Source organism: Cyrtonyx montezumae, unplaced genomic scaffold (assembly GCF_038088225.1).
Source record: "Cyrtonyx montezumae isolate F1298 unplaced genomic scaffold, pur_monq_1.0 scaffold_7, whole genome shotgun sequence".
In the NCBI taxonomy this organism is placed as follows: Eukaryota; Metazoa; Chordata; class Aves; order Galliformes; family Odontophoridae; genus Cyrtonyx; species Cyrtonyx montezumae.
In genome coordinates, this window is record NW_027072078.1 from 29,081,185 (window position 1) to 29,100,148 (window position 18,964).

An 18,964-nucleotide genomic window follows, 5' to 3' on the forward strand; every position below is an offset into this window, starting at 1 on the left:
TCTGGGGAAAAATGCACGCGTACCCATACAAGATGCACTCTGATTTACATTCAAGTTGAGATGAAGTGGTTTGAGCACCTTCTGCTCATTCCGTTGCAAGACTAACATCTATATAGCCTGTGCACGAGTCCAACTTGATTGCAGCAATAATTCAGTCAAAATATTCACTATCTAAGGTCTGAACATAAAGCTTTTCTTTTGATGCACTTGAGCTACTTCTTCATACTTTCCAGTATGAACAGCTGGAAAAAATAATGGGAATCTGTCAGCAAGTTTACTTACATGGTGCAGCTTGTTTGAAGCAACACATCTGGCTTTTTTTCCAGGTGTAAAAATTCACCATTACTTCTGTCTGGCACGGGATAGGCTTTTACAGACTTTTCCTTCCCAGAGCCAGAGCTTCGTTGCACCGTGCAAGGCCACCAGCAGCTCATTTTTCACTTGCTGTACACACAGCTGAATATTCGATCGCCAGAACAAAAACATCTGAAGGATATAAGGGGGAAGCTCAAGCATTTGGCAGTTTGGACAGAAAGAAAAAGTCAATGACTGAGAATTCAGATACAAGTGAAAAATGAGACTTCCCAGTGCACTGCGTTTTGAGTTCACATGCACTGTTTGCTGACAGCTTTTCACAGCATCAGTCACAATTTAGGGAGCTATTAATCAGCATGATGAAATATCCTTTTTCTAACTAGCAACAAAAATTTTACGCAATAGAACTTCTTTTCCCTTGGCAGATACCATCTGGTAAGCACAAAGACCACAAATCAAAGGTCTGTAAAATTATTGCCCAATTTTAAGCTGCACAGGAGAAAACACTCAGTGCAGTCCCTGCTCAGGGCTTCTTGTTCTCCGCTGGCCCACACCAGGACTGCTGTCCCTGTATTTGTTCTGTTAGCAGAGAAAAAAGCACTGAAGACAAGAAGATTTGCAGGAGTAATAAAGAATTCAGATTAAATGATGACAGAGATGCTCCAGAAGTCAGGGAAGAGTCAGACAGCCAAGCAAAGGGGCACAGCATTGCTAAGAACAGGGATGAGAGCAGGGACCCATGGCTGGGGCTGAGGGGAGTTAACAAGAATAGCAGGTAGGCACTCGTCACTCACCTGGTGGAAACAAGCTTCCTTTCCCATGCTACTGTATGGCTGTGTTTGCAGATACTTCTCCCTCAAAACCACTGTGACCTTAAGTGATTATGGAAGCAAACAATCAAAAAGATGACCTTTATTTGGGATCTGTCATTGAATGAGATCATATGTTTGGTTTTTTTTTAAAGTAACTATGGCTTTCATTAAGAAAAACATTTTTTCCCCCCTCAGTCGAAGCGGTGGCATTGGAGAGAACCAGCATACACCCTTCTAAGTCCTGGCTGTTTCAAAGTTAGGAAGAAAATGGCTTTTCTGTCCTCCTTTCCCCTTACACTCGTTTCTTCTCACTCGTAAGACAAGTGCATAATTTACTATTCCAGAACTGCATTCCCAGTGATCTGTTTAATGACATTCTAGACAGGTAAGAATTAACATGTTTCTGTGCTTCTGCTGGGAAAGGAGGCATGATGCTGGAGGAGATAAACAATATAACAAGTGTCTATGGAAAGCATAAACCATTCACCACCGAGATATTCTCTACTACTCTGTGCACCTGCAGCAGGGAAGCCAACCTGCAGCTTCCACTCCTCCTTAAGCATTCAGATAAGGCACGTTTCCTGCAAAGAGAAAAACAAAGTGGAAGCAGTAAACTTGCGATTGTGTTTTGTTTCAGAAGCAAAGCTTCAGGGGGAAGCGCTGAAGAGGAATTATTTTGCCTCCCTTGCATTTTAAGTAAAGTGTGGGGACATGTGGCACGTGGCAGGCTGGGTGAGTGCTGCAGCATGCTGCTCACAGCACCGGGCTGTTCCTCCAGGGCCGCAGGTCCGAGGCTGACATCGCTGCTGCAGCTCTGCAGCATGCCTGGCCATGGAGGTGGAGCTCTCAGCCATCCAAGGCTGCACTCACCCCCTCTTTAGTGCCATTAGTGATGCAGCAACGTGTATTTATATTCACATATAAATACAGAGTGGTCAGATACTGCATTTTTTGAGTGCAATTTATAATCTGAAACCACTTACTCTTCTGTGGCTAGGCTTGGGTTTTTACTCAGTTACATTCATCATTTAATTCCACTGGAATTTGATTTTTAAGAAAGTCCAACGTATCTTAATTACCATAAAAAGATCCATACGTATTTTACTTAAAAATATCTTCTGTAAGAGGAAATTTACCAAAAATAACCCCAAATATATATCATTATGCATACAGTTTTTTCTTTTCTTTTTTTCTTTTTTCTTTTTTTTTTTTTTTTATCAAGTACAAACAAGAATCTGATCTCTTCTGGGTATTGCCTGATCTTATATGGCTATAGGTTCTATTTATTTTGTTTGTTTTTCCAAAGCAAAGGGAAAAACAGAAGAAGTGTAAGAACGCAGACCAAACCAGACATCCATTCTTTCCAAAGATACAGGTATCAGTGAAAGAGCATGGAAAACAAATAGAGAAATGGCAGCAGGTACAGAGGACCACTATCCAAGCACTGTGCAGTCTTTTGTTGTAGCATGTGCTGCAATGACCTTGTAACAGTTATTAAAACAAAAAAAAATGCTGCTGGCACAAAAAGCTGTTAGGCAAAAGACTGAAAAACTGGTACTGTTTCCTAACGAGTAAGTGCAGAACTGATACTAAATACCTTATGTTTCCCCTCCGCCCAAGTATTCACACTTCTCTCTGTTCACAGGACTGATCGTTGCAACCCTGGCAATATGCTGGATGCCAAACCAGATTAGAAGGATCATGGCTGCCGCGAAACCAAAGCAGGACTGGACCGTCCCCTACTTCAGGGCATACATCACTCTCCTTCCCATCGCTGACATTTTCTTCTACCTCAGCTCCGTGGTGAACCCCCTGCTGTACAACATCTCTTCTCAGCAGTTCCGCAGCGTGTTTCTGCAGGTCCTCCGCTGCCACCTGACAATAGAGCATGCCAACAAAGAGAAGTTTCTCAGAGCAAACCTGAGCTCTACAGCAAGGAGCAGCCGGTCTCTACGCCCGCTGCTCTTCATTTCCTCCAAGCGCAGCTCTTCCACAAGGAGCAATAGCAAAGGTTTAAGTACTTTTCAGAAGGAGACCAACCCTGACTGTGGTCCGCAGAAGCCAAGTCTTGAACTGCTGGAGCCCAGCCTGGATAGAGTGCCACTAGAGACGAGCTCGAAGCCTGGCCCAGATGCACAGAACGGCCTTCGTGAACACGAAGTATGACTTCATAAGGCAGTGGCAACAATGAACATCAAAACACACAAACTGAAGTGGCTGAGGACTTGACTACACCTTAAAGGAATAACACAATGAATTTGTTTCCAGTTATGCAAAAAGAGCAGGAGATCTCTATTCTGCTGTTGAATTTCCAGTGTGCACTCCTAAAATCTCAATCTGCTGACTCAATTCACAGAACCACACAATCACAGAATTGTAGTGCCTGGAACGAACCTCTAGAGATCATTGAGTTCACCCCCCCTGCTCAGTCGGGCTCCCTACAGTAGGTCGTACAGATAAGTGTCCAGGTGGGTCCTGAATATCTCCAGAGGAACCTCCACGACCTCTCTAAGCAGCCTGTGCCACTGCTCGCTCCATCACTCAGAGTAAAGTTCTTCCTCGTGTTAGGATGGAACTTCCTGTGTTCCAGTTTCTGCATTAGCTGCCAAAAACGTTAGCCTCTTTCCCCACAACTACTGAACTTTCCTTGCTGTTGACAGAGACTTAAATATAAAATAATTGTACTGTCTTTGAAGAAAGGAGGAGATAGAACAAATTGTGTCAGGAAACTTGCTCGAAGTTTAGTAATACAAAAATGAGAGAGACAATATAGGGAGCAGAGCAGTGGTTATCACACGTGCCCTCAGCACCGCACCAGAATTCCCCCTCTTCTTTGGCCGGGGTCCATTGCAGAGCGGAGTGTTGCAGCAGCTGATGCACACAGAGTTCACTTTCCCTGGAGAGCAAAACGACTGGTATCCAGCAGAAGCTATCAGACACGCTGCCGAGGATGCGCAGGATTTGCGATACATGATTCCTGTGGCACAGAACAAAGGTTACTTAGCTTGACAGGAACATAGCTTTCCTTCATGATTCGTACTTGAAAACCCTCACAAAACGGTTTATGTTCCCAAAGCAGTGCTGGTGATTAAGCCACACACCTCAGCTGTGACACAGCAAACAGTGCTGCACTGCAGGGGAATCACAGCCACCACATTTGGGATCTTTCTTTTGTTTAACTCTGGTTGGAAGCAACAAACAGCTACAAAAGCGATTCACATAATGTCTATCAAAACATCTAGTTTATAAACAGAACACTTTGTCTTTTGGGATATGCTGCTGGAATAGCTACAACTAGAATGCAGTACATTCTAAAATTACTTTTATTGTTGAACATCTGAATGAAGGCGTCTGAATAATACAGTTCTCCGTGCTGTTAATTTGTATTTTAGTGGGTTTTTACTTTGTCTTGTTGCTGTTACCCAGACAAGTTACCAGCAGTAAAAGGAGACTGAACTATCAGTACTTTTCCAGGTGGTCTCAGTTTTTACTCTTTGAGGTTTAACAGTTCAACAGAAGTTTCTGTTTCGACAGAAATGGCTTTTCTGAGTTTAAAGTCTTACTTACAAATGTAATTTAATATATGTAGAAAAGAGGTCTGCTGACACTGACTTGTGTTTACAAAAAATAGACATTTTTAAGGATAATAAAAATCCTGATTCCTTACAAGGGATTCTCAAAATGATTTCTTGTCTCTCTTAGAGGCCGTGGGACCAGGATTCCCTCAGACAGCAGTGCCTCCATTCCCTGAAGCATGGTTGTGCAGTTCCACCAAGTTTTTAAACACACACTGACTTACACTTTTTTAAGGAACAAAATAAGAATATAACCCTTAGGTACTGAACTTGCACCTCCTGCAGGGAGACTTCAAGGACCGTGGAAACAATTACCACCACAGTACATTTCAGTAGATACTTCAGCAATAGCAGCTGCCACCACAATACTAAGTGCAGTATGCAGCGAGATACCATTTATTTGGGTTATGCTCAAAAAGAAAGACTCCCCATCTTCAGACAATTTTAATTAAAGCAGTTCTTCTACATTGTTACAACATTGCTGTGTCCAGAAGTTATAGAAATTTCCCTGTGTTGAATTCTCCCTCCTGCCCCCGAATTCAAACTCTGAAACGTGCTTTAAGGTGTCAAGTTAAACTTATGAAGAGATGCCCTGAAGACAGCATTAAATCTTTCTTGGTCTGCAGCGAGCATCAGTCAGTCAACACAGCAGGTGGAGTCTTTTCTCAAGACCTATAGACTGCTCTGAGTGTAGCAGCAAAGGCACAGCAACCAGGAGGCACAATCTTTATTGTTAGAATTTGCAAAACGAAGAGAGTTCTGTCTCTGCTGCCAAACCACTGCCGAGGGGTCTTGGCTGTGCTGCTGCTGCTGCTGGGCTCATGTTTCCCACAAAGGTTTGGTGCTTTGTCCCAAGTCTTCCCATAGCTGAGGCAGACATGACCCTTCCCATGGCTGCCATTAACTTTTTTCCTCTCCCTTTCTCTCGTCAGAAAAGAACTCAGAGGAATTAAGTGCAGTGATTGCTTTTCCACCTCTGATCCAGCAGCTCCTCATCTTCCGTTCCTTCCTACAGCTAAACACACCCACCTAACTCAGCCATCCCGCACCTTCCACATGAGCAGCAAGTCTCTCAAGTTTTCCCCTCAAAGATGATGCCTGCAAAAAGCTTTTGACATTGGCAGATTTCCTACTCCCATTGTTTTATGCATCACTCTCTTCCTGCCATTTCCTTTTCACAGGAAGGGCCCTTCTCACAATACTAAGTGATTTATTGAAACCCCTGTGGTATCATCTGCTTTGCAATATTCAGCAGGCCAGGCAATGAGAATTGCTCAGTGAACAACTGGAAAATGCACTGTGACGCACAGCATTCACCAGCCAGCTCTAGGAGGCCTCCCCAGCAACAATCCAACTCTTGCAGCGTAACTCCGTGTGCTTACAGCAGCTCTGTTCTCCAGGATAGATTCCACAGAATAATCCTGAGCTCCTTTTGAAGTCAAAAGCCAACATTCCTGCAAAGATCAGTCTTGTGCCTTCAGCACTGGGGATTCAGGCACAGATGGACCGTGTTTGTGCCTAAATAGAATAATCCAACCAGTAATAAAACTGTATTGTAATGCTTCTCCTGTGTCTTGTCTGTAAATATTTCTTCCAATTGGAAATTCCACTCCCAAATGATTGTTTAGTCCCATTTCCAGCTCTAATAATCCAAACCGTGCAAGCCTATTTCTATTAAAAAAAAAAGTCTGCATCTACAGTTTGTGGATAACTACTTGGCCAATATATGCACCCAACATCCAAGTGTTCTCCTTTAAGTACTGACAGATCCTTCTGAGCTCACAGATCAGCTGTCATTGTATGCTAATTATGCTTCCTAGAATTTATGAGGCACTGGGCATGAACTAAACTTGATCAGAATGAAATGGCTGTGCTTTTCCTGTATATCTGCAGTACCTTTAAGGCATAGAAGATCAATGGAAAAATAAACCATCACAACTGTAAGGACATTTTAAAAACCCTTCAGCCACAATTCCACATATATGTATTATTTTTTACTTTGAGTGTGAAAGGAATAGATTCTAACAAGTATGAAAGAAACAAAAGCAGAAAAATACTCTTAAAACCTTCTTCTCACCTGCTGTAAGGGGTGAAATTAACAAAATTAGTAATACCAAGTGGTATTATTAGCCAATACATTTTATAGATGGTGTAATTAGAAAGATTATGTAATTAGAAAGATTATTGGGATGGAAAAGAGACAACTGATATAAAGAGAAATGCTCACCTGTCTCTGGGGATCAAGGCTCAATGGGAGAAAATCAACAAAGGAGGGATCTCCAACAAGAGATCCTTCCCCAGTGGTGGTCAGCCCTTAAATGGGGTCTGGGAGAGGTGGAGCCAGGCTCCACCCCTTCCCATCACACAGGTACATTGCCTTCACCTGTGCTCCTGCAGCTGACTCAGTGCTCACCTCAGGTGATCAATCAGTGGTTCAGGCCCTGATTCAACAGCTCCCATGCACCACCATATTATGATTCTTATTCAGTTGTGGTAGAAAATAAATTGGTGTAACTACTGTCCATGACTCCATGCCAGAAACACTGTCTCCTTGCTCCTGCAGCAGGTTAATAAACCCTGAGCTCTGAAGGACATCAGCATCCTTCCTGCATTATCTCTAGATTAATTACTTTTATATCTCAAAGATTTCCTTACTGATACTCCTTCTCTTGGCAGGGCTTCATAGTAGTGCTGATCCACTTCTGAAACTATTTTTGAGATCTTCCAGAACCATTTGCCACCAGCAGCTTGAATGGCAGACAGTACTTCAGAGTGGTTATCTGCTTCATGAGGCTCATACTACAGACATAACCACTAATTACTGGATATTCTTGCTTGAGCAATCAGCTTGATATCTTCATTAATGCATCACCTAGGAATACAGTTATCAAGCTTTTTAAAGAGCTTTTCTTCTACCTCGGAGTGCTCTGAATTGCTGACTAGACTTTTTCCTGAAATGGTACGTTTCAGCAAGAGACTGCAGCACTTCCATTACTCCTGAACTGCCTATGGCTGCAGAACTCCTAGCTGCAAGTTTAACTCGCATCAAAATAGGTGGTGCTGTTCAGCCCAGTGCTATCATTTCCAAGCCAAATGTTCTGTATATTGGATGAGACTAGCAACTCCCACCAGGAAGAAAAAAAAAACAAACCAAAACAGAATAAAACAAATCTACAAACACACACACACAAAACTCCCTAAAACATTTGCTGCAGTGTTTACACATATCCAGCTTTGTAGGCATAAAGCCATCTTCTGCAATTCCTTCCACACATTTTCTGTGTATACTCCCAGTGTGCCTGCTGCATCAGACAGAACATTCTGGAGCACAAGAAGAAACTACAGGTCCTAAGAAGATCCAAGAAGAATGCATCCTCAAGCAGTCATAAAAACCCCTTGTTGGGCTTGGAGTAGGAGCCATGAATGTACACAGAGACACAGCCTCCAGCAGCAGGGAAGGTCTGTATTTTAAAATAACTAATTTGAGAAGTCTGCAGGTAGATTGACAATTTTGGTTTTGAGGTGTGCCATTACAGACTGTGGCAGTATTTCTCCCCTCAAGCCTTTTAGGTTTGGTGCTTATTGCTGCCTGTTTCTTCCAAAAAAAAAAAAAAAAGGGTAGAAAAGTGGCCAACAGAAGGCAAATTGTATCACAGCACACACAACCCATGTGGAACTTGTAGCAGTTGTCCTAGTGTTAAGGATGCATTTGTACGTTGTTTGCTTCGGGAGTTATGTTTCCATGTTGCTCATAAAGGCAAGCAGGAGGACCATGTGTATGAACTGATACCTCCCCTTTGTTACAGCATCCCAAATATTTTCAATTATCTTACTTCACTACTGCCAATTTTCAGGCCCTGGTAAACCTTCAAGATTCCTGTTTTGCTTAAGCTTGACGTCTCATCTGCCTATCCACACTTGCTCTGCAGTTACGATTATATTTCGTCCTCCCTTTCTCATCCTGAACTGTCCCTTGCTTACCCTCCAGCTGAGGGAAGTTCAGAATCCAACATCAATTAGGAAAGTGCTGTGACGTATGCTGAAAACAAAAACGAGAACTTTACAGCAGCATGTAAACACGTAATATCCCTCTCTGAGGTACATAAAATACACGATGTGACTATTTCGGGACTTTGCTGTATCAGTAAACTTGAAAATCGATTTTAAAATACACTCAAATATGTTTCTAAGTTATAGTTTGTAGTTTTCATATTTGGTTTTCTGTCCATCTTTTTATGTCTTCAGCAGCTCTGCAGTTGTAAATTGTCTGCTGCTTTGCTGGTACCTTCCTGCTACTCCATATAGAGGCAGATGCAACAGGTCCTATCGTCATCTGCCTTCTAGAGATAAGTGACTATAAATATTTTATCTAGTGAGGCCCTAAATATCTTCAAAAGTAAAGTGGTGTTGAAAAGAAATCACTGTGACACTGTGCTTCCACAAACAGTCGTAGTTTCAGTTGGATCATGCTTACATTGGTTTAAAACACCATTTGTTTTGGGAAAGTTTAATTCATTTTAGTTACAAGTATAAATGCAGTGTTAGGAAGAAACAAAGAGTTCAAGCCAACGTGCCTTATGACCATATCCAACCCTGTCCTCTGTGTTTCACTTTGCAGTAACTCCCCCTATCCTACATTCCCAGCTTTCCCTGGAGTTCACGAGTGGATTAAATCATTTGCACCTCGCTAGAAATTCTCATGGAATTCACTAATTGCCTTATAAACAACTAATTAAATACTATGAGCAACCATAAACAGTGTTCTCTAGATTAAGAAATCTAGGCACTGAAATTAAGTCACCTGAACTGTTTTTTTTTTTTTTTTTTTTTTTTTTTTACAAAGCTAGGTGACACACTTCCTGATGGTTAATTCTTTATTTTAGGACCACAGCTATTTCTTCCTACCACCTCCCTTTGATGCATTCAGTAGGCAAGATAAAAGCATGTCCATGCAATTAGACTCTCAGGGTGTATGTAATTCTGAAAGTCTGAAAGAAAATAAGACCACACCGAACCTACCTGGCCATAGCAGTCTATTTTCATTCTGCGAAAGCTTAACTCAGTATGACCATAAATACTCCCATATTTTGGGGTTTTGAACTTTTTCATGGAAACAAATAAGAGGCTTTTGACAACGGAAGACCGTCCTTTTCATCCTCTTCCTGACCCTCAAGGGCCGTGTCATCATGCAGAATTAAGTCATGCTACAGGAAAGCTGGACAACTGTTGATTGACAGTGGACAGGGATTTGCAACATTATGATACCTCCCTGTAAATCATTTCCAACTCTGGTATTGGAAATGTGAATCAGAACTGCATCGTTATCATGTGAGTAACAGCACAAAGCAGCCTTTGTTACCACTTGCAGCATCACAAAGCAGGAGCAGAGCATTAAGCTGTTTAGAATTGCACAGGCTGAGGGAGTCAGGTATAGCTGCTAATGCTGGCGGCATCATTTTTATTTTTATTTTTTGTTTTTTAAAGCAACAGGAGGCAATAAAAAAAGAGCCAAAGCTCAGCTTTCACCTGCTCAATTAATTCCTTTGTCCTAACTAATGTCTCTGCTCAGTAATGTTGACACAGAGACAATCATTAGCACATGGAATCTTCCAATCCTTCAAGACTTCCAAACTTCAAGGAGGTTCAGTCCTCCATCAGCTGTACTTTCCTAATAGGAGGAAAGGAAGTGCCTTGGATAGCAAGGTCAAAGATATACTTTATATTTAAACAAGAGGGGTGATCCTGGACTTAACTTTCAAGATCCTGTATTAACATTTTTCTTTATATAATTCTTATCCGATGAAATGAACGGCGAGTCCACCGCCCCTATGCTTCTACAAATGTTAAAGTGATACACCTTTGTAGGAAGACTCAAAAAATGTTACATGCAAACAGTCTTGATGCATCGAGTACTCATTTCACTGAATGGCTCATGTTTATGGTGGTGTGCCAGCCCTGCTGAAATCCATTCAGCTTTCCTATCTTTAGTTAAATTACACCCATGCTTTTATAACCCGTTCCTTTTCAGAACAAGATTTGCCTGTTTGTTTTCATCTTTTTCCCCCACATTCAAAGTATCGTTGCACATCCACTGCTCTGGCAAAACAGGTTACATCAAGCCTTCCAACGAATGTCCAGTCCTAAACGTGAAAGATGGAGATGAAAACCACTTGGGTCTAATTAAGATGTACCTGCTCACATTCTAATAAAGTCGCTAGAAGCTAAGACAAATGACAGGGGCAGAGCAGAGCAAAGGTTTTGGAAATGAAGACTTAGTTGTGTGTGACATGCAAGAGAAGCATCTTAAAGGTTGTTTAAGAGGTACCAGACTCCGTGCATGGTATCCGCCCAAAATTCATTTGGGTACCTTTCAAATAAGCCTGACAAAAATTAAAACATAAGAAGCTACTGCCCACGTCCTGAGCAAAATGAAACTCAGCAGAACAGACCACAACTTCTTTACAGCAGTACAGCCCCTCATTACTCCTGCACTCAGATATTTGTGATGACTTTTGAGTCGTAAACTGCTTGAGCTGTTAACTCTGCTATTAGTCTTGTGTGTTTAAGGCAGCCAAAACAGCAATCTATTACACACTGGCCATAATTTATTCTCAGCTGACACCCTTAGTTCATCAAACGCATCTGGAAGTTTTCCCAAGCAACTCAAAAATTAGAAACAATTTACCAAGAAAAGCTATGGCATCTGGAAAGCATTTCCGAATGGCAATATATCCACAGCTCTAAGCTTTCAGCATGCAGTACAAATTAACAACATACATTGCATGTCTTTGATTCATGCCAGCATCAGAAGTGAATCGCATGTTTTCAGTGCTGGTTATTATGTCTTCATTTCATTGAAAAGCCAACACACTGAAGCATGCATGATGTCACAGCAAATGTCACATAGCAAGCTTTTTTTTTTTTTGATTTCCAAAAAAGGATTATTATATTACACTTTACTTTGATTTTAAAAAGATACCACAAGTTCTTTTGAGTTGTTTTGATATGTTCTGACCAAAAGAGCGTTAAGAAAATATACTAGATGTTCTTTACTGAGTCAGACCAGACACTGGGGATATGGTTATTACCTGTAAAACTTTAATGGCTACAGCTATTCTGAAGACATTAAACTTTGTTTGCTCCTTAAATCATTTAGTCAATACATGCATACGGGAATATAATTTACTCCTGATACAAAAATGCAGTTAGTATGTCCTAATGGATGCTATAAGTGAAAAGAAAAGAGCTGCTGCTGTAATCCTGAACAGCCATACACACAGCAACCTCACATGGCAGCAACGCAGTGAGAGTAACAAATCAATCACAGGTGAAGTGCTTAACATAGGCCAAGCGAGGGCACAACTTCACACACTAGTTTCCTCTGCCCAATAGAGCTGGGTAGCCAAACCTGAGCTAGGAATAAATACAATTCAACAGTGAAATAATTGCCTTGTTCCTGCTACTCCCATGCACTACTCTTAAGCATACAATTACAGTAATTGCTTTAATTGCACTGCCAGATTACGTACAATGTAAATACATGAGAAAGGCTGTTGCAAGCTGCTAAGAAGTTTCTTACTGCGGATCAATAGAAACAATGAGTTTGTTTTCCAAATCAACTGCAGAGAACTCAAACAATCTGTTTCATATATATATACAGGTATCTTAAACTATCAAATCTTCCTACTGGGAAAAACAAACACCAAATCCCCCTCAAAATAAACACCAACAAACCAACACTAAAAAACCTATTTCATAAAAGTATGCTTACAAGTATATTAAGCACAAGGTATATTGCTCAGAACATCTACATGGGCAGGTCTGCTTACAGTAAGCTCTGCCAGATTTGCATTTGCTGCCTTTCTGGGTTGATGGTCTCATCCTTCATGCTCAATTCCTTTCTAAGCTATTCATATTGCAAGTTTCACTTTTCCCTAAATAGGTTTTAGATCAGCTTTAATGCTCAGTAGGCTGAGCTCCTGCCCTCAGTAAACTTCATTATCAGTATGTTTTCTATGACATCTGTATAAAAGCACACGTACATACATATATCATCAATACGCGTTGTCTGATCCTAGTACACCACAGGATTTCTTTGTTCCTACATACAGTCCAAAATGCAGCATCATAGAAACATCTGAGTTAAAAACTCAGGGAAGGAGAGAGGCAAGCAGGATGGTTCACAAGCTACCCACAAGTAAAATCATCATACAAAAGAATATGGTCAGGCAGTTCATTTACGCTGTTCCCAAACACCTGCATATCCAGCTGAAGATGCACTACAAACACAGCCCTTGTGTTAATTCCTGCAGGACAAAAATCACCTGATGAGGACTTCAGTGCCACGTCCCATGCTCCCCATTCTCCCCTCTTCAGGTGGAAAGCACTCATTGCTACACATCTTTCCTCTTTCTACATCTGTATATTTAAGGTATTCATTTAACATGTTAATTTCTAAGGTTCTGCCTCTCAGGTAAAACACTGCCCTTCTGTATCTCCCACTGGAGCAGAATGGTAACCTCAACAGCATTATTCCAGCAAAAATTTTAAGCACAACTTTGCTTAAAGTGAGAAAAATATTTTGTCATTTTCTTGACAAAGCCTCCAGTTCTGTGTACTGACAGATTCCCAAGGTCCAACAGAAATATCAATTGCCATAGCAATCTTTGCAGGAAGACAGAATTACACTAGTCCACGTTACCACTTAGATGCATGCTTAATTACTGCTCGATTCTCAACTGGTTTTCACTGTGCAGCGAAGCAAGCTCCTACCTAATATAAAACAGCTGGGATGCCACAGCCACCCAGCCAATGCCAAACACCAGTGACTGATACCTGCATTGCTAGCTACTCCCATCAGGGGCTGCCACAAAAACAGATGCTTTTAAATCTCTGGGTTAGAACTGTCTAACACTGCTGTTACATGTCTCCCCCCTGAAGCTCAAGTTCACTCTGTGAGAACGCTTCTCCAGAAACTGTGAAAGTGTTCTGAAAGAATATAGTAACACTGCAAGCACTAACTATGGGGAACGACGGGGAGTGGTTCATTTCTCTGCTATCAGCCATAAGGAGCTATTCACAATGTAAACGAAAAAAGCTTGCAAAGACAGAGCTTGCCTGCAGGAAGTTTAATACACAGATGAAGCTGAACTGAAGAAACATCACTGTGCAAGCAAACATGGCTGCAAGCTGGGGACCAGGCCACAGGCACACAGCACCAGGCCCGAGCTGCTGAGCCCTTCACTGCCCGACACACTGATGCACGTTGCAGAGGATGGCTGACAGGCCATTATACCAATCCAGACCCTAAACTATGTCTCAATACGTTGCATTCAATTTTTAACACTTTGCTTACTGTTGCAGCTACGTTTTATTAAGGACAAAAATGAGTTGGTCTGTAAAAATTAAGTTATACTCCTCTGACTGTATCTAGTCAAGAGGAAAGACTGGAACTATGAGATGACAGTCAAATAAATGCAAATTCACATATTTCATACTCCTGGTTAAAAATTCACACACAAGTCTATTATAAATTAAAACCCGTATTTGAAACACTTGGGCTTTTTTTGATTGTTGCTTATCACTGAAAGCTGAAGTTATGAGATGCACTGGTAGAGGTAAAATGAATTATTAAATAAAACTTGTGAGAATAAGGCATTTATACTACTCCCATTTAACTATCAATTAGGAAAAAACAATAAAGGATGATGAACTGAATCATCTCCATTTTACGGCCAATTCTCTCTCTAGAACTGAGAGAATAACAGAGAAACCATGCTACTACTCAATTTCAAATACCTGGGTTAAAAATTGTAAATTTCAGCTGGTGAATAAATTACAATCTCATCTTACAGTGAGTAAGAACCACATTTATGGAAGCAAATTAAACAAAACCAAGCAGGGGCACAAGCTATGCACAGCATGCTAGCTCCCTCCTATAGGGAAAATCCAAGCATCAGCTCAGAGATGGTATATCATTGCACAGAAAAAAAACAAGTTGCAAATCAATTTCTTCCTAGGACTAAGGACAAGCTACGCATCCCTGCGTGTCTGAAACCTATCCAATCAGCTCCAAGCAGCATTTTCAGTGTGTCATGGTCACAGTGGCCAGGCTGCAGCCCTGCCTGCCAGCCTGACAGAAGACACATGGCTGACCGCCCCATGGCACACCCACAGGTGTGTGCACACACTCAGCAGGAAGAGTTGCACTTGAGCATGTGAGCGGTGCACTTGACTGAAAGCACTCCTGCAGCACTCCCAAGGAGAGATTACAGACACGCTTCTGGCAGGCTGATGCACTCTGAGATGGTACTGAACTGAAACACAAAGGACCCGGGGGTGATATTTAAAAATATAGACGCACACACCCAAATGTTAAGAATGCACTGTGAACGAGTGCCTGCTGTTAGAGAGAAGAATTTTTACACGTGCCTATGTACCACATCAAACTGCCACAGCATCAATTCAAACCTATTAAAATTAACATCCAATCTTTGGTGTGCAGGTAGCAAAGCTTTCAAATGCTCATTTAGAAACACTCAGACTTTCAAAGTAGCTTGCAAGCCATAAACTATCTCACATCAACGCTATGTTTTACAAGAAAACTTGAAATAAAATACTGCAATAACATGCAGCTTAAGAAGGCTAATCTCTCTTTAAACATGTGTCTTTTTCTCTCTGCTGGAGAGCTGTATACCGTGCAGAAACGTAACTGTGGCTGGTGTGACCCAGGACGAAACAAAAAGCCCATACTGCAGCTACTGATGGCAGCTAACAACAACCGTTGTTATTTTTGTATTACTCTTAGTGCAGTGATCTGTAACTACCAGCACAAGCAGCAACAGATAATGGATAAGCATCTTGAAAGCACTAATGAATGGCTTCCGAATGCAAAAGAGTGCACGATACAGTTCAAGACAAGAGACTGCACTCATTAGCAAGGAAGAGAGAAGCTCTGCCACCTCCGAAGAAGGACAGACCCAGCCTCATTTATTTTAACAGCCCAGCAGTCCTTTCCATCGGTAACCTCCATGCTCTGCAGCTGTGCCCTCAGCTGTGGGCTCTTTGCTGGAGGACAGGTTGTCCTTAAATCACGGTTCTCAAGCCCCAAACTGCCATTTAGTGCAATAGTCACATCAAACACATGCACGCCACTGCTAAGTCACACTTCTTAATACCTAAAAACAGCTGTTTGCAGCACGAGTGGGATGCGACAGGAACTCCAGCTCACACAGACATTTCCTCACTTCCCCCCCCCAAACAAATCCCTAATCAAGCTGCAGTCTTCTACTCCTGTGGAGCAACAGTGTTCTGAAAACAAGAAGGTTCATAGATTCCTCCCTTGTGCACAAACTTATCTCCAAATACGTTAGCTCAGTATTAACCATAGTTAGGGGAAAAACCTCCTTAGATTTAGGAAACGAGTTGGGCAAATACTGTGCAAACATTCGTGCCCTCCCACTCCACCCCAAACTCCAAACAAGTGTTCACAATATAACTTTTCTCCCATTAGTCTGATGTTTTCTTTTACAGATGAAAGCAAAGAGGACTCAAAACTCAGGACAAACCTTCAGAGCGTGTGAATTGCTAAAGTAAATAAAAGAAAGGAGGGAATTACTAATTTAATACTCTCTTCCATCTCTTGGGGGAAAAAAAACAACCATGTAATTAACTGTAATGAGATTAAACTAACTTGTTATTAATTTCCCAACGCATGGAAACTAGATCCAAGACCCTACAGACCGCGCATTAACAGCATTACTAACACTTGGCCTCCATCCTCCTGTTTTTACACCAGTTTTAAAGGGAAACGATTAACTACAGAGTCACAAAGTCGTTGAGAAGTGTGAAAAATGAAACGTGGGTGGGGCTGCCAAACTCATCCAGAGCAAAACTCATCAACAGACTACGAATGGGTGAAGCAAGAAGCAACAAATGCTCCCCAACGCAAGTAGCCGAATTATTTAACCCTTACCAAAACTTTTCTCCATTACTTCCTTCTGACACATATCTTGAACGTTCACCGTGCAATTCACAATGAACTCCGGAGACGAGCAGTCGTTGTTCAGCTGGAACTCCTCACACTGGTAGCACTGGATTTGCAGAGCGAAACCTGCAGCAGATATATATACATATACGAAAAAAGAGTTTCGCTCGGAACGGTAACAATAAAGGAAAAGAAACAAAACCCAACCAGGAAAAAAAGAAACCCCCAGCACGTTTGGAAGCCGCGCTCCCCTCCCTCGGTGCCGGGCGGGCTGCAGCCGGCAGGCGGCACACAGCACACAGCCGCTGCCCCGCGCCCGGCTCCGCATCCATCCGCACCGCGAGCAGCCCGAGAGCAGCGTTCCGGCTCTCGCCGCCGGGTTTCCTTAGTTACTAATTAGTGACAAATGGTTTAATTAGTATCTCGCCACGCGGGGCGTCTTTCCCGACCAGGCGCTCCCAGCCGACCCTCGGATCCCCATCCCGGCGCCTCTTGCCCGCGGTGCTCTCGCTGTCGGGGTGTCGGCGCGGAGCCCCTTACCTGGAGCCAGGCACAGCCCGCAGAAAGTAGCGGCGAGGAGGAAGAGCCGCATCCTCCCGCAGCCGCGGCCGCCGGAGGGGCATCGGCGGGAAGGACGCGCCGCGCTCGGAACCGCTCCGCCGCCGCCGCGAGCGGGCAGCGCCGTCCGCCCAACCCCGCCGGAGTTGAGCGCCGAGACTGGAATAAACTCGAGGACCGGGGGGGAGACGGCTCCCCCCCCTCCCTCAGCACCATGTGATGCCGGCGGAGCGGGGCGGATGCCGGAGATCCCCGCCCCGCTCCGCTCGCCCGCACGGGAGACGGGGAAGTTCGAGGAGGGAGAGGCGGCCCCGCGAGGGCGGGCGCTTGCTGCCGCCCCCTGGCAGGCGTCGCCCTCTCCCCGAGCAGCAGCGGCGGTAACGAGGCTCCTGCGCACACCTGGGCCGGGGGGCTTCGCTCCTCCTGTGTCCGCAGGAGGGGTTTATTCGAGAAAGGTGCGAGGGTGAAAACCTCTGACAAAGTGGGACGCGACTCAGAGCGAATTGCACAAAGTGTGAGCACCGACGGTACAGCGCTGCTGCAAACGTTAACAGGTGCCAGGGAAACCGCGGGGTCAGACAGAGCCCAGGCTGACGTAGCCCACGAGCGCAAGCGGGTATAAACACGTCTAGAAAAAATACACCAAACCTTTGAAATACACTTTATAAACAGCCTTCATAGAAAAAAACAAAGCCACCCATGCCCAGCCCTGCTCCCGGGTCACCGGTGGTATTTCAGAGCTGAGGACGAAACGGCGGCGGGACGAGGCGTTGGTGGAGCCCGTCCATCCCGGCCCTGGTGGAATAACGCCCACTGCGACCTTGCACCCCTCCCTGGAACTGTGCTGAAAAGAAGAGATAGCTTTTGTAAAACAAGTCTACAAAAGTCCCTCGCGGATGATCTGACAGGCTCAGCTTTACGATCACGCGGCGTTTCTACACAGTTTTAAGACTACAATAAGTATAAATCTTATAATCTGCCACTACGGGAGCGTAGCACCAACGTAATATTTATTGCTGTCATCTCTCCCTACAAATATATCTTTCCAAAATATTTACACCTATACAAATATTCATCAAAGTGCAAAATTAAGACTTTTCTCTGTCTCGCCGTTTGTTGTGTGGGGCGCTGAGTCTCCGTTCTTATTGCTGTGTCATGGAGACCGAAGCAGGGAATGCCCATACAGCCACACGGGCTCATTTCTGCCCCTCGTCCTCAGCTCCGTAAGGGCTCTGTCTGCAGTGTCCTCACACATCGTTGGAGCCCTGGCTGGCACAGGAGGAGAAGCTGTCGTACAAGGAATCGCTCAGGGACTCCATGTTGTCCACGTCCTGCCGATCCGAGCTGTTGGCAGAAGATGCTTCCTTCTTTCCGTCTTCTTCCTTCTCTCCTTCTGCTTTGTTCAGGCAGTTCTTTTCTAATAAAAGTACGTTATTGCTGTTGAATTTATTGAGAGACTCCAGGGAAATGTTAGGGAATCTAGTCTGAGAATCTTCTTTTGTTTCTTCGGTTTGCTTCAATTTCTGTAATACGTGAGAAAAGTATTAGAAACGTATTTCTTAGGGAAAAAAAAAGTTATTCTGCTACACCGTCCACTACCATCTTTCCAAAGTTCACAGGTTAAAGGAAATATACTATTAGATGCTTACATCTCCATTGTAATTAAGTAAAACTTTAATGCCCATTTTAGGATAAATCACCGCTTCAAAGCTCTGATT

At 43.2% G+C, this 18,964-nt stretch overlaps 3 protein-coding genes across 4 annotated transcripts in view; 1 reads left to right on the forward strand and 2 right to left on the reverse strand.

Moving 5' to 3' along the window:
• Window positions 1-3,293, forward strand: part of GPR39 (G protein-coupled receptor 39) — a 61,755-nt gene extending 58,462 nt beyond the window's left edge. Inside the window, exon 2 of the mRNA XM_065750409.1 lies at window positions 2,773-3,293. Coding sequence (XP_065606481.1) covers window positions 2,773-3,293 — 521 coding nt within the window. The remainder of the gene's footprint in view (window positions 1-2,772) is intronic.
• Window positions 3,294-3,868: 575 nt separating this feature from the next.
• On the reverse strand, window positions 3,869-17,446 carry LYPD1 (LY6/PLAUR domain containing 1). Its single transcript, XM_065750410.1, has 3 exons — window positions 17,229-17,446; window positions 16,677-16,814; window positions 3,869-4,104 (listed from the first exon to the last, which is right to left on the reverse strand). Exons 1-3 carry the CDS (start codon window positions 17,278-17,280, stop codon window positions 3,869-3,871), a joined length of 426 nt encoding a protein of 141 aa, XP_065606482.1. The 5' UTR covers window positions 17,281-17,446.
• Window positions 17,447-18,386: 940 nt separating this feature from the next.
• Window positions 18,387-18,964, reverse strand: part of NCKAP5 (NCK associated protein 5) — a 332,220-nt gene continuing 331,642 nt past the window's right edge. For both annotated transcript variants that reach the window (XM_065750319.1, XM_065750320.1), the window contains one exon: window positions 18,387-18,769. In XM_065750319.1, coding sequence (XP_065606391.1) covers window positions 18,494-18,769 — 276 coding nt within the window. In that variant the 3' untranslated portion in view covers window positions 18,387-18,493. The remainder of the gene's footprint in view (window positions 18,770-18,964) is intronic.